General features: G+C 40.0%; 1 protein-coding gene and 1 long non-coding RNA gene across 8 annotated transcripts in view; one reads left to right on the top strand and one right to left on the bottom strand.

Moving 5' to 3' along the window:
- nav3 (neuron navigator 3) overlaps window positions 1–14,724 on the bottom strand; it is a 250,609-nt gene that overhangs the window by 6,693 nt on the left and 229,192 nt on the right. For 6 of the 7 annotated variants that reach the window (XM_072377820.1, XM_072377815.1, XM_072377818.1 and 3 more), the window contains 13 exons: window positions 13,518–13,601; window positions 12,405–12,516; window positions 12,013–12,137; window positions 9,580–9,603; window positions 9,007–9,173; window positions 7,638–7,791; window positions 5,803–5,989; window positions 4,656–4,753; window positions 4,473–4,568; window positions 3,137–3,305; window positions 2,686–2,921; window positions 1,493–1,647; window positions 1,180–1,251 (listed from right to left, as the gene is read on the bottom strand). In XM_072377820.1, coding sequence (XP_072233921.1) covers window positions 1,180–1,251; window positions 1,493–1,647; window positions 2,686–2,921; window positions 3,137–3,305; window positions 4,473–4,568; window positions 4,656–4,753; window positions 5,803–5,989; window positions 7,638–7,791; window positions 9,007–9,173; window positions 9,580–9,603; window positions 12,013–12,137; window positions 12,405–12,516; window positions 13,518–13,601 — 1,679 coding nt within the window. The remainder of the gene's footprint in view (window positions 1–1,179; window positions 1,252–1,492; window positions 1,648–2,685; window positions 2,922–3,136; window positions 3,306–4,472; window positions 4,569–4,655; window positions 4,754–5,802; window positions 5,990–7,637; window positions 7,792–9,006; window positions 9,174–9,579; window positions 9,604–12,012; window positions 12,138–12,404; window positions 12,517–13,517; window positions 13,602–14,724) is intronic. The other variant, XM_072377816.1, reaches the window with a different exon arrangement.
- Window positions 1–14,724, top strand: part of LOC140283151 (uncharacterized) — a 251,521-nt gene that overhangs the window by 142,205 nt on the left and 94,592 nt on the right. The window lies entirely within an intron of this gene.

Below are 14,724 nucleotides of genomic sequence, written 5' to 3'. Positions count from 1 at the left end.
AGTAATCTTGAATTAATGTATGCCTCATGATAAGCTTTCTCTAATCACAATGTATTTGTCAAATCATCAGCTAGTCAGACATGCCAAGCAGAAATGATCCGCACTTTGTTCATGCATCACAGCTCATTAAATTTCATTTAGCAAGGCTAATTAACCTGCAGACATAATTACAACTCTCCCTGTGGAAGAATGCTTTTAGTTTACACTCTGAGACCATACATGCAGACAATTTCTCAATGGCAGTAATGCCATTTGTACATAATACTTACAGTGAGCTTTTAAAACATAATAGGATTAATAATGTACAGAAATGATCAACAATATGGTGAGAAGCAGAAGTCCAATTTCAGTTATTGTGAATAGCAGAGTAAGCAAATATTGACCTGATTTTTGAAAAATATATGGTTTCAAGACAGAGTTAAGCATTTTTATAACTTCAAACAACAATAAAGGAAAGAAAAAGGCCCAGATTTCAGATCTCAATTATAAACTCTTCTTCCTACCTACAGAAAGCCACTAATATGTGAGATTCTTGGACCGTCTTTCATGCACTGAATCTGTTGAAGTCTTATTTTCCCAAATCTTTGATGGTGTATAAATCAGTATGAATGTTGGGTGGGTCGTGGCAAACTTTCAGCTTGAGGTAGTCTGTTGCAGACTTTGAGGTGTGCTTCGGATCATTATTTTTCTGTAGAAGTTATCTTCTTTTTACCTTCAGGAGTTGAAAAATCATGTAATATTTGCTTTAGTACTGCGCTGGTGTGAAACTAAATCAAGACTTCCTCCACTAGCTAAATGTTTCACTTCACAGTCTGATAAAACTTCGTAAAGGTCTGATACAGACAATAGGGATTTTATTTGCCTTTCTGTTAGGAACAATTTGTAAAGCTTTGACATTTGCATCACAATCACATCAAAATAATGGTCTGTGACTTTGGTAAAAAGTGATGGGAGCTCAAATCTTTCGGGGCACGAATATATGTGCGTGGTATTTCTTCCTATGTGTACTCTAATCTGCACAAACAGTGAATACAGAAAGCATTCTTAAAGATCTGAAAAATTGTGAACCGTCTTCTTTTGGACATCAGTTCACCTTTGACTTCTTCAAAGTTTCACTATGAACAGAGGTGCCCAAACGTTTGCATGCCAGTGTAATTCAAACAAAAAAAGGAGTCAGACCTGAAGTTGTGGTGAAGTTCAAGGTTAGGAGAAGATGAAACTCCCTGGCTCATGGTCCCAATAACATAGGGGCTGGACAGAGGAAAAACAACACACAATGATTACTCAGCGATCTGCTTATTTCCACGATAAAGGCTTTTCTTCCCTCATCTGAATGCAGGTTCCATGCATTTGAATGCTGCTCCTGAGGAATATCTTTGTCGTTCAGCTGTGTGAATAAAACTGAATGGACTTGACTTGACAAGAGCTTTGAACACTACAACTTGTCCCCCAAAGGTATTTCCGCTCATAGGAGAAAAGAGCTCTGACTCACCATTTGTGGTACTTGCAGTTGAGGAAGCCATTGAATATGTCGCTGAGAGAGCCGATATGATGGAGGTTATCCAGAATAACCACAGTGGGGAGCTGTACGTCTGTCTCCTCAGAGTTACACTGCTCTGCCAGGGTGGACAGGTACTGCCGCAGGTCCTGCGTAAAGAAGCAATCTTGACTTTGAATGAAAATTGTGTGCCACATTTTGAGCACAAAGTGACGATGCAAATGTGCCTAAACATTTGACTGATACAGCAACAGCTAGAAAAGAGTCCTTTTTTAAATCTAAGTTCAAAATTAACCAAATAAATGGATTATTTCCTCAAATTTATACAAATGTTCATGCACCACCCCTGCTTTTCCTCAGGTAGAACATTTAAAATTGAAAGCTACAGCTGGTTTAAATTTGAATGTCTTTGGCTGCTTTAACAGAAAACAGCTGCTAGGAATGCATATTCCTATCATGGGCCCATTAAAGGTTTTTGTTCTCAGGGGGGTGTAGTTATTTGATAAATTGTGGAATAGGCTTTCCTATTTGAAACTTTTGAAAACATCTTAATCGTAAAATTGTTTTAGTTGGAATTAGGTGACTTGTTGGAATAATGCCACACACATAAAGTCATGTGACTGAAAAAATACCTTTATCGATTGTATCAATATCCAAAATGACTACAGATACACCAGCCAAGATGAGAGGATTTCTATTCTTTCATGTCTGTTATATTCTTTTTTATGTGTATGTTTCTTTAAGGCTGCTTTATGTAAAAATTATCAAATGTAAAAGACAATCAGTTAAATTATCATTGCTGTTTTTATAAGTCACTGAATATGTACATTCTGGAGGATACATTGCTCTGATAAAGGTAGAAAACAAGGACAATTACTTCCAAATACATTTACATTCTAAAGCTATCAATGAAGAATATTTTGCAATACATTCTCTTCAATGCATTTTATTAATTAATGAACAAGTATATTTGCAGTTGGACTGCCTGGCAGAGCACTGTCTACGCTTATAAAATGAATACATTTGTATTATGTACACTTGTATACATTGTTAAATAAATGTTTTAATTCACTTTTAGTAACTAAGGGAAAAGAAAATTGATGCCCGCATGGGGGGAAATTCTGTGCTTATTCAAAGAATTCATGCATAAAATGTGAAACACCAGGAAAATTCCCTGTTTCCCTTACCTTGCTGGAATTCTGGTCAACATTGAAACTGGCGACATTATGCTCAGTCACTTCCTGCCCCATCTGGGAAATGATGTACTCAGCCAACTTGACAGCGAGGAAGGATTTTCCTGTGCCGCTGGGTCCTGAGAGGATGATCCGACGATGCTCCATCAACAGGTTGAGGTACCGCTGGATTATGGGCTTTGGAATGAGGGTGTCAAACACAAGGCTGTCTATGCTGTTCTCCTTCACACCTATGATGAGAGAGAGCGGAAAGAGGAAGGAAATGCCTTACCTGCTCTATTTACTTGTTCATTTTCGTGGGCTATTACTAATTAGCTGGCCAAGTGACCTCAGCATGAAATTCAGAGCAAATGTTGCAATCTCCCATGCAGCCCCCCTGGAACACTTCTAAAACATCTCAGGGCTGCACATGTCATCCAGAAATAGAATCTTCTTGCTGACATACCTTTAAGGTTAACCTTGATAATGTTGTTGTCGCCCACCAGGTAGCCGCAGGGCAACAGCTCAGGCACTTCAGAGGTGTGGGAGCGAATCACCTCCCCCATCCTATAGCAGACAATGCTGTCTGAGTTGAGACCCAGGCTGGTCACAGGATCCACCCGGAACACATACTCCTGCAGGGAGGGAGGGCAGTGGAGGATGAACAACTGGACTATTGACCATGATGGTGCGGACCTCCAACAGTATGCCAATAGCAGAGTGAACATTATGCTTTCAATACTTCTAGCATTTGACTATGAGACCAGAGCAATGAAAAATTTGGCTCTAACTTTTTTCTCTTCCATACTACAACTATTACTACTTCTAATAAACAATGACACTAATAATAATAATAAGTTGTTTTCATCTGGGAGCAGCTGCTTGAGCCCAAGCAATGCCTGGAATTAGACCCAAATCCAGATGATTTAAAGAAGATATGTTTAGGACGCAGAGCAGGAACAAATCAGTGAAAAAGGAGGAAGACGTTTAAACCATTTCTTCTTCTTGTTCGTCATAAGATTGCTCGCAAGTAAGGCCTGTGATCGAATAAAATTTTTCTGTAACTTTTGACTGTTTTGCAGCCAGTGTGACATTTACTGCTGCAGAAGGATAACTGGCAATACATCCCGTGTGTCAGAAACTGATGTGAAGGGCTCTTGACCAAGTGTCCAAGAGGAGTTGGGAATGATGATGTGTTGGATTTGTTGAATGACGCCAGAATACTTGGAGAAAATATATGCAGTCAGAGGGGGAACATGTAAACTAATGCATCAGGGAAACTTATTTTTGTGAGGAAATATTTCTATCCACTATACCACTGTTCTGCATGCTAATTAGCTCAATGTGCTGATAATAAACTGCCACTCAGACACAGCAGAGCTGTGTTAGCATTAGCACTGTGGGACACATCTGTGTTTTACAGTTTGGGTATGAATCTTTTTTTGTTTGCCTCTTCGGTCTTGTAAATGAGTAGGTGACAGGAAAGGGAAGTGGTTGGGCTATGTCCTCATAGACCACAGAGCCAATCATCAAACAGGAACCACATGGTTTCAAAGTTCGAGAGACACATGCTTGGATGATTATGTCATTCCAGAGAATTGGGTGGTGGTGGGGCTACTTGCAACAAGCATGACACCACCTTCACTGGTAAGACTTATTAACAAACCTAAATGGCACAGCTTCATCATTAAAGTTGTTTGTAACATCTGCTTCAAAATGAATCAGGTCAAATTGTCAAAAGTGAAAAACTATTTTCTATACCAAAATGACCAAATTCCACCAATGGGAAATGATCTGCTTACTTTGAAGAGGCGTCGAATGACCCCATCCAGGACGTCCCACTTGGTTTTTCCACTCACACCTATAGACCCAATCAGGTACTCCTGGCTTTTGATGCCCTAAAGAGTCAGAATTTTTAAACAGGAGTCAATACAAATAAGAACACAATATGGTGGTTTCGGCTAGATGATCCGTCATCCACAAACCTTGGTGGTGTTTGGCCCACTAGTGATGCTGACCACTATTCGCACGCTCCGACCTTCTTTACGTAGATTTCCTTCATAGCTGTCATCTAGCAGAATATCTGAAAGAAAAACTTCATCTTAGAAAAATAACCAACAAAATCTGTCAGGGTCTTGATTCATTATAAAGAAACTCATTATCAGCGAATGTGAAAATGAATATTGTGTAAATAGTGAAAATAATAATGATGAAAATGAAAGAGTTCAATCAAATGTAAAGAAGCAAAGATCTATTGCAGACATGAGAAAAAAAATATCTTTAAAATGGAACCCATTTAAAGATATTACATCTGAGGTTTTTCTAGATGATGAACTGATGTTGTGGCAGCAAATAAAATCACAGAAATACGTAACCAGGAAAAATATAAGGAATTCATATATCTTAACCACTGAGCTCATATCAAAAGAAACTTGAGCCCTCTCAATCAGATAATCTCTCTTGAGGTTATGAAGCTGCTAAATCATCACCCGTCACCCGCTACTATCTTTGATGTTGTCAGTTTCCTTTCACCTTGAGTTTTTGAATATCCCATTTGCAGTTCCCTTCCTAAAATTTTTCCTTATTCTCTTTTTCTTAGATTTTAGAGGGGAAGGGAATACTTTGCATTCGGCAGGCTTCCCATTGCTCTGTTCCGGGGTGATAAAAGCCCCCTGGCCCACTCGTCTTCTCATGCTTCACTGCTCTTGGCTGATCCCAACATTAATTAACGAGGGCCTAGATCCTCGGAGGGAGTTGGGCCTTCTATGATAATTACAGTTCAAGTGGCTACTACTCAAAAGGACCAGGCCTGGAGAGGCTTTCAGTATGTTCATGTGAGCATATTTGCATTTATGTAATAATGTCCTGCTTTTTTGTGAATCCTCAAAGTAAGGAGAGAAGCTATTTCATCACTTCATGCAGTTCCTTTAGATCATGTTTCTGTGCATTTCTGTACCGAGGCAAGTATGAAGAGATCAACTTCAAGTTAATACTGCAGACCAATGCTTTTACCTGGGCTGTTACTGCAGTCTTTAAACAATGTCTGTTAGCTAAACTAAGCAGAAGCACAGACCTGACTCAAAAGTATGAGTATATCTTTCTCAGCACTCAATTTCGAGACACTGAACTGACCTGACATGATGGTGTCTGTGATGTTGAGGTTATTGAGGGATAGCCCCAAGGACTGACGAGAGGACGATGAGGAGGTACTGGAGGTCTCAGATGGCGGCCGGGCTGTCTTAACGGGAGTGGCTGTTGGCGTGGCATTACCGCTCGACTTGAGACGATCATTTTCCGCTTTCAGCATCTCAATCTCGTTCTGTATATTGAGAAATTAAAGAAAAATGACACAATTCTAATGGAGAGGGCATTCAAAAACAGCATCAAGCTGACTTCATTTCAATGCATTCAGGCTGGGTACTGTTATTATGCTGAATCCGGAACATTTGAATTATGGACTGTAAGAAGCTTTTTGATCTTCAAGGCTCTCTTTGTACTGGAGGTTAAGTCTCTGATAAGAAGTTTTACATGATCCCCATATCTGAGAGGGAGACTACAGGCATCTACAGACATGATAATCCAGACCCACAAGGATCCACTTTAGTGAGACATTCATAATGAGATGAGATCTTTTTTTCCTTAATATGAAAAGACACAGTATCTCTGAGCATCGTATTTTGAAAGTGACAGGCGTATTTACATTAAATTGTAACAAAGGTGTTGAAAAAAATGATTTGGCATCGCGATTTTGTTTGTATTATTAGAATTGGGAAATTTTTATTCTGTGCTTCACCGTTTCTTTCAGCTCTGTAAACCTACTCCAAACTAATAGAGACAACTCGGTTATCAAGTACCTGTTTTGGAGCTGGGCTCAGTGTGTTTTGTGATTGCTGGAAAAGTAGTAAATGAAAATAAAAAACTTAAACATTTTTTAACATTTTGGTAAATGGGTTCATCTGGTTTTTTTTGTGAGAAGAGAGTATTGGTTATTAGGAACTGAAACTGCCAAAATCAGAAAAACATACAATACTTTTTTTTTTTTTTCAACAATCAAGTTATACCTCAGTTGGATCATTTGAGGGTGTGGAGGACCCGCCTGACTCAACTCTGCCCATTTCTTCCACACGGTCTTTTCATATCTCTACTTCTTCATAACACTTGGAGTGTTATTACAGTATGAGAGAGCATTCAATAAAGAGCCTGAGAGCTCAGACCACACACCAAACTGATACAAATATTTGACTGGTAATTTTACCTTCAAGTACTTCCATTACATTTGTACTCAGGACTTCACTGTCACTCTTCTGTGTTTTGTTTGAAACTTTAGTGGCTAACATTTACAACGGCTTACAACATTTCACCAAAATTTAGTTTTTGTAATGGCTGTTTCCGGTGGTGTACTAATGGAACATTCACTGGCAAATGGGAAATCAGAATTTTCCAACTTCCAAGTGGTAAAGAAATAATGAATGCCAATTAGAGATCAGATTTCTTTGTCAGGATATAAAACATCTAAAAAAGTACAGAGAGCAAATTTGATAATTTTTTTCTGAAGTTAACTTTCTAAATAATGATGAGATTTTATGCTAATAATAAAGCAAAAAGCAAGAGCAAAAGGGTTTCAACTTCAACTACTTGAGGTAACAGCTCACGAAATGACATATTTTCAGATAAAACACCCCAAAACAAATTCCAGGGTTGTGGTTTTTGACTTCAGACACATAAATATAAATTCTCAGGTACAGCTTAAAAAAGTACATACATACATAACATACCACATTTCATATTCAACTGTTTTCATTTCACTTATCTAATTGTCAGTACCCATATTTATTTGGTTTGCCAATCACGTTTAAATGACATTTATTCATTTAATCTGTTGTTTTCTTAATTTCTTCATCCCTGTATTTATTTCTGTATTATTTTCCATTTCGTTTAAAAGGTGTAGTCTGTGAGTTTGAGCTCACCTGCATGCGGTTCATGGCCTCCCGGATCTGGTCCAGGTGGTGGGCAGAGCTTAGCGCCTCCAGGCGGATGTCTGTCAACTTGAGCTCTTTCTCTCTGAGCTCGTTCTTCAGCTGGAGGACGATTTCAGCCTCAGCCTCGGTGCATTCGCACAGCCTAACACAAGATTACACACAGGAAGGAGGAAGGGTCACCTTAGGGCTTATACACAACACACACACACACACACATACACATATATACTATCTGGAGTGTACACACTGAAAGGAAGCAAGACAGTTTAGGTTAAGAGGAAGCTGGAGTCATTGGAAAAGACTGTGAGTGAGATGGGAGGGGAAGTGTTGCATTTGGTACAGCAAATCGCTCCCATGGATGCATTCTTTTAGTCAAACAACCTTAAAACCCAGACTCAAAGTGCAATTTCTGTTATGAACAGCTGGTAGGTTGCAAGAAGACTTTCCCTCTCACTGACTATCACGTGGTGTGAATGTGGTTTAAATAACAGTAACTGAGAGCCTTATTCACAATAGGATTTACAGAAGCTGATGTGTGTGTGCTGATGTGATTCTGATTATTATCAGTGGGAAGATATCAGTTTGAATAATGGCAAAGCCATTTTTAGTCAAAAACGTAAATCCATCATATCTGCATGGTTTGAGACTCAAAATATTTCACATATCTGACATGAACCATGTAAAAATGAAATGATCTCACAAACCGCCACACAGCACAGCAGATGTGCATGGTAGATGCATGCTTGTAAAATGGCCACAAGTTGGCCCTTTAGTAGTGACATATGTGCAGACATTTAGCAGTGGCAGCTCTGTTCAACCTTTTATTCAACTCTCTTCTACTTGCTATGAGAGCCAGGCACTTTGAGGTCCTGTTTCAGCTTGTGTGCCAGAGATCCATCACCTCTGACAAGCTGGTCAGAGATTTTACAGCACTGAGATGCAGAGGAAAGTCACACCAACACAAGCCACTGCACACACACTCCCAGGGAGCATGCCACACAGCGTCTGTTACCGAGATCTGTGTTTGTACACCACGTGACCGTTTTGCTTTTTCTTTGGCGTCCAAATAGGGGAGGACTTGCTATCACAAAGGCACTTGCTACAGCAGGTGGAGAAACATTAAAGAAAAAGGTGAAGAGGGTGGTTGGAGGAAAGAGCGAGGTGAGGATTTCAAGAGATTTGTTAAAAAGAAAACAAAAGAAAATACAAAATTACTAAGAGAAGAAAAACAAACAAAGTACATGTGTTTATCTTTATTAGTGTGTACTGTAGGGAGATCATTCTTATGAATATATTTGTACAGCTGTGTGATAGTGTCCAGATGTTAAGTAGTTGGGGCTGTGCATGTAGAACTCACTCTGTGGTGGAGGGTGAAGAGTGCAGCGTGGCAATGCTGCCTTGCCTGTTGTCATGCTGCAGTTTGGGGGAGGATGGCAGGGAGTCAATCATCTCTTCCATCTCATCAGGGGCCGACTGGGATTTGGTTTTCTTTTTGCTGAACGCCTGCTTGAAAGAGCTGCGTAACTGCAACACACACAATTAACACACAGGCACAGGTCATTCCTTCTCACATAATTTCTGGTTACATCACGTCTTGTCAGATCAGGAGGTCACTCCGTGCTGTTTCCAAGCAATAGCCACTATCTGTTTTAGGTAAAGAGGCAAAAAGCAAGGCCATAAGTATAGATGAGAATGAGAAATATGGGGAGGCAGGCTTTTAATATCCCTAAATATTAGAAAAGAACAGGCATTCAAAATGAATAAGAATGGACAAATGAGTTGGTAAACAAGGGGTACGGTAAAGGTTGCTGTATCCATGGCGACGTTCCCAGAAAAGGGAGAAAAAGGAGGGGAAGAAGGAACAGCAAAAGAAGTGGAGATGGGAAATGACTACAGCACACATACAGAAGACAGTCTGGAAACCACTGACCTGAGCTGGGATGGAATCAGCCACCTGAAGATGCAGAACACACCCAGTGTTAAGCCACACAAACACTCGCTCATGCTCACCTCACACCCATCTACAGCAGACTTTGTTGATCGTTCAGGGGAAATACACTTTCTGCTGTAGCAAGAATGCTATTACTATAAACTTATGCTCACCTCATTGGATGGTGAGTATTTCTACAAAGAATGATCAAGCATAAAGTGGGTACCCTGGTGTTAGTATAAGACCAAAAAACCCAACTATCCATCCCAAATGAAAGAAAATTTAGGATTAAGATTCCATGTAGTTTCAGACACAGAACAGAATCAACATAACAAAGAACATGAGAATAGAAAAAAAATCTAAACAAATAAAGCATTATGCTCATTTACAGGGTTATTAAATATTTAAAATATGCTTACATGCTCAAAGGTAAAAGAAAAGCCAAATCAAAAAATAAAAACAATTCTCCTGCAATAAATTGTTGCTGCATTTCATCCACTAAGAAAAGGAAGAAGATACTTTTTACATGTTTTCAAACACAGGGATGATGAACCTTTGTTGAGCATTGGTTTCATGTGTGAAAGTACAGAGGCAGCAAGAGGGGTCAAAGTTGATCTGCCACCAATATGCTTCTGAGCTGGCAAGGGAGACAGCAAAAGAGGCGAAACTGGCGAGCATTGTGAAACACACCAATCTAACCATCAACACTGTTGTCACTCAGCGGATTCTGCAACACTGGCTCGATGTGTGTACAACACACACTGATGAGGGGCTGATCCCCTCTCTCTGGCATATGTGAATTACCAAAGAGGGACAGCAGTGGGTTAATGCCTTTTTTCAGCCAATAAGCCTCAACTGTTATGTGAAAGGAAGCAAGGTGTTTGAGGTAGTTCAGGGGCTGTGCTCTCTGTGGGACAGAGTAACCCTTTGATGGGGCCGTTATCACTGTGGTGAGCTGTCAAATAGACAAATAATTATATGACATGTCATCAACAAACAAGTCAGTATTCTAAGAATACAAAATAGCATAGAATATGCTACAGTTGAGGACAACGGGAATGGAAATAAACATGTCACTTCAACCGTCGCGCTGAATCAAAGTTCCTGCCTTTTAAGTAGCTCACTTTCACTGTCCTTGTCTTGCCCCCCTGCTAGGATGACACTTCTTTTCTGTTAGCTCAGATATCATCCACCCATGATACAACGAAGCAGAATGAATTCAAATGAAAAATAAACTGCTGCTAAAATAAGGACTTTAATTTTTCGGGGTCTTTTTTTAAAATGGCAGGCTCAAGTTTGCTGTAAGCTTCCATTTCATTTCAAGGGCAGGCATTTTGCATTGCAGCAGAGACTGAAAACTGGCTCTGGTTTTGTGCTCTCTGGCTGAGACAGAACTTCTTATATGTCATCTGTCTCAGGGGGCTGCAGAAAATTACAGCGCTCAACCAGAGACGCTGGCCTGCTACTGTGCAGTGAAACCAGAGAGAAGGGCAGAGAAATAAGAAAGAGCCTTTTGATTGTGGATGTTTTTAGGAGAATTAGGCTTGCAACTATGTTTTTAGCAAATCAATTCTCAGTTAGTGTTTTTCAAAAGAAACATAGCATGGCTGACTCTGCTTGACCCTCTGTCAGCCCTCAGTCCCAGCTGAAACAATCCCATCCCTGTAATCTGGTAACAGTCATGAAGGCAGTTTCAGGATTTTGCAAATCACCAGACACTATGCACACTTGAGCCTCAACAGACACAAAAAAAACTTAAATGCAAAACAAGGCTATGCGCTGTTGGATTATGGATGCATGTGGTGACTTGATCACATGCGAGTCTCACAGTTAATCACAGGCTGATGCCTAATCTGCAAACTTCAATTTAAGCACCTCAAGAAGTGGAAGAAACCTAATTGCAAATGAGTAGAAAGGATCATTTTTCTTTGCCACCATATAAAAGGCTTTCAGTGCATTCTGGCTTTTGCATGACTTTGGAACAGCTTTTGCTTATGCAAAGATGAAATTTAACTTTTCATTGTCGGAATCTCGTGAGCATATGTGTAAATCTAAAGTAGCTTCACTGCCACTAAGTAACGCATTTGCTTTTGAAAAATGATTCACCCTCAAAATCCATATCTAACAAAGTAGGAGTCATCTAATTACAGAAATATGAGGCTCCTGGTGCCTGCAGCAACTAAATGAATGGGATCGACAGTAACTGCCCAAAAGGAGAAAGCAAACATTTTGATTACATCGAACCCCTTGCGTCTTCTGATGAACTTTTATATTTCCTGGAATTTTTTTTATCGAAAAGTAGAAGCTTGTGCTTGAGTTCCGTAAGTGAGAACATAAACGTAGGCTGACCTTTCCCTTGTGTGTTTTTTCTTTACCAGAAAGTATGACTCTGCTTCACTTTGCCGCGTTAGTCTCTACTCATTGTCTACTTACCCAGTTCTTTTTCTTCTTCTTTTTATCCTCTGCATCCTTGCCCATGCTGCCCATACTGGAGTGACTTGCAGCACTGTTAATACTAGACATACTTTCTGATGAGTGCTGCCGTCTGATCCGCAGGTCTGGATAAGAGAGACAAAGACTTCCTCAGTGTGTGAAACTTAGTCTGAGTAAGTATCTATGAGGTGGCTGAACAGTTCGATGTAGTCATAGAAAGTCAGTTATACATCTGATTGAGCTTGTTTTCCTAATTAATCAAGACTTTCCAAATAGATTTATACAGTTGAGTTCAGTTGCCTCTGGGGCTGGTCAGAATAAAAATGCACCCAGTTGCCAAAACATGAGATGCTTTTAGAGAATCCAATCCCTCCTGCTGAATTCTTCAGTACCTTTGTGTAGGTGGTCCGGACCGTTGAGTGCCACCTGGATGGCTGTTTGGGCGTCTGTGTTCTGAGTCTTCAGTGTGTCTATGGTTTCCCTCAACTCAACCAACTCAGTCTCCTGAAGTGAGGAAAAAAGCAAATGAGAGAGCAGGAGGAGCGCTTATTAGCGAGATGTAACTTCTGTAGTCCAAATAAAACAAAAGTACCAGAATGGATGACCAGACTGGGTTATTTTTAAAGGATAAAGCACCAAAGACCATTGGAGCCAATGCCTAATCTACAACAATGTGAACAAATTCTTAAACGTGGGACTTACATGGCTTTCAGTGGAAAGGATTGAAAAAAAAAAAGCGGTTAAGGGTATTTTAAATAGAAGAATAGATCTGTTCCTTAGCCAGCACCACCTGCTTAGAATAAAAAAAGCTCTACTCTGTTGAACTAAGTCGATAAGACAGAAGGAGTCTCCCACTCTGCTTCCTCTAAAACCCACTGAGGGCTGCAGATAGGGTTTCCACTTTAATTAAAAGTTAGAATGGCCCTGTTTGACTCGAGCATCCCACCAGATCCCAGTCTGCTTTAATTCATAGAGGATTAAAAAGCTGCCAGGTCTTGTCAGCCTTCTGTGTGCACCGTATGCATGTGTGTGATGAGAGGCTTCATTCATAATTTTGATAGGGATTTATCATATTGGTGCTGCTGTGTGATGAGTGTATCAGTGATCTTCTGATTCCTCCAGAGATTTGAAAAAAGCTGGAGGAAGTTTTGGAGAAGACTCATGGAATATGGTGAACTCTAGAATTGCTTCTTTTACTTGCCTGTAAAGCAAAAAGGTTTGTAATTTAAGCAACTTGTACAACTTTGGTTGAGTCATGTTAGAGATAATACTGTGGCAAAAAAAAATTCAACAAGAAAAGCTTTGTTAGAAAGCCTTTCATGAGGAAGTACCTTAACTTCAAAGACACCCCCCCCCCCCTTAATCCTCAGAACACAGGCCTCCGTATTGTTGAATTCCACTGGACCATTTTGAAGTCTCACAGCTGACCATTTATCTTCCTTGTCATGCAGTTTCCATGGAGTTCATGTGCACTATGTTTGAAATTCAGGGTTAAACTTTTGCACCTTTTGTTCAGCTGTCATGGTGAGGCTCTGCAGGCGGCAGGTCATGTTACTGAGGCTCTTCTCAAAAGCTGCTACCAGGTGGGCCTGCAAGACACATGAAAACAAAACAAAATTAAACTAAGCTGCTGCAGCAGGATTGTGTATCATTCTTTTTAGAAACAAACAAAGACATTTTTCTTAAAAATATCACATTCATTCACAACTTTAAGTATTAGAAATATCTATATCTCACAACTGAGATGAGTTGTGTCCAATCTAAGTCAGTACGATTAAAACAATTATGCATCATCACTTATCTATGTGCTGTATAAATCCAGTCTTATATTTTGGAAAAGATCTTTCCTTTGAGAAAAGAGTCAGTTCACTGATGATGGCTTTGAAGTGATTGTTTTCTCGAACCACAGAAGATGGATATTTTACTGTTCTTGACTCAAGAAGCTCTGTGCATGATATATAGAACAGCTGCTGCGATATCAATTGTAAGAAAGCACAAAGCTCTCAACTCCCAGAAGGGCATCTTTACACCATGCATGTTCAATAAAATTTTAACAGGGAGGATTTTGTTTGACTTTGCTGCTGTATCTTACTGCTGTGATTGAATCATTATGGATGAGATGCTTCGCATGCTTCTGAGACATCACTCTGAACTAACAGTATAAAGGCTGTAAGATACCCAGAAGAAAAGGTGAGGCAAACATGTCAAAGATCAGCTGCTCTCCCTAAATTCTTCTGTCACCCGAGGGTGCAGCGGCAACACTTTAAAGGATGGCAACTGTTTAGCTACGTCACACCATCTGCTCTGCTGAAGCTGCAGTTTGTGTATGCACCACTCAGGAAGTATGTTTGTGTATGGATGTCTGCAGAAGCCTTATGTTCACGGCTGCATGTGCCTTTATGTGTAAGCACAGAACTGTGTGTATGAGACTTTGACATGCATGAGTGTCCTGCCTACTCATCCTGCCATCCTTAGCGAGAGACCCTGAGACACCTGTCAAGCCTGGTGTGTCACAGAGAGGCGGGCAGCATGCCCAGACAGATCAGAGAGTCTCTGCCCGACTCACTGACACACACTCATTTACATGCACACACAAACAAACTCCCTATATTTTTTTACAATTATGCCTTTAAGGACTTGAATTTGGTGACTTCAGCAGAATTTACTCCCTGTTGATGCAAAAAAAACCTTCCCTGACAAAAAAAGAAAATT

This window comes from Leuresthes tenuis, unplaced genomic scaffold (assembly GCF_036924035.1).
Source record: "Leuresthes tenuis unplaced genomic scaffold, fLeuTen1.0.hap1 SCAF_23, whole genome shotgun sequence".
Lineage (NCBI taxonomy): Eukaryota > Metazoa > Chordata > Actinopteri > Atheriniformes > Atherinopsidae > Leuresthes > Leuresthes tenuis.
The sequence above is the reverse complement of the archived record's forward strand: the minus strand, read 5'-3'. Positions and strand labels throughout refer to the sequence as shown.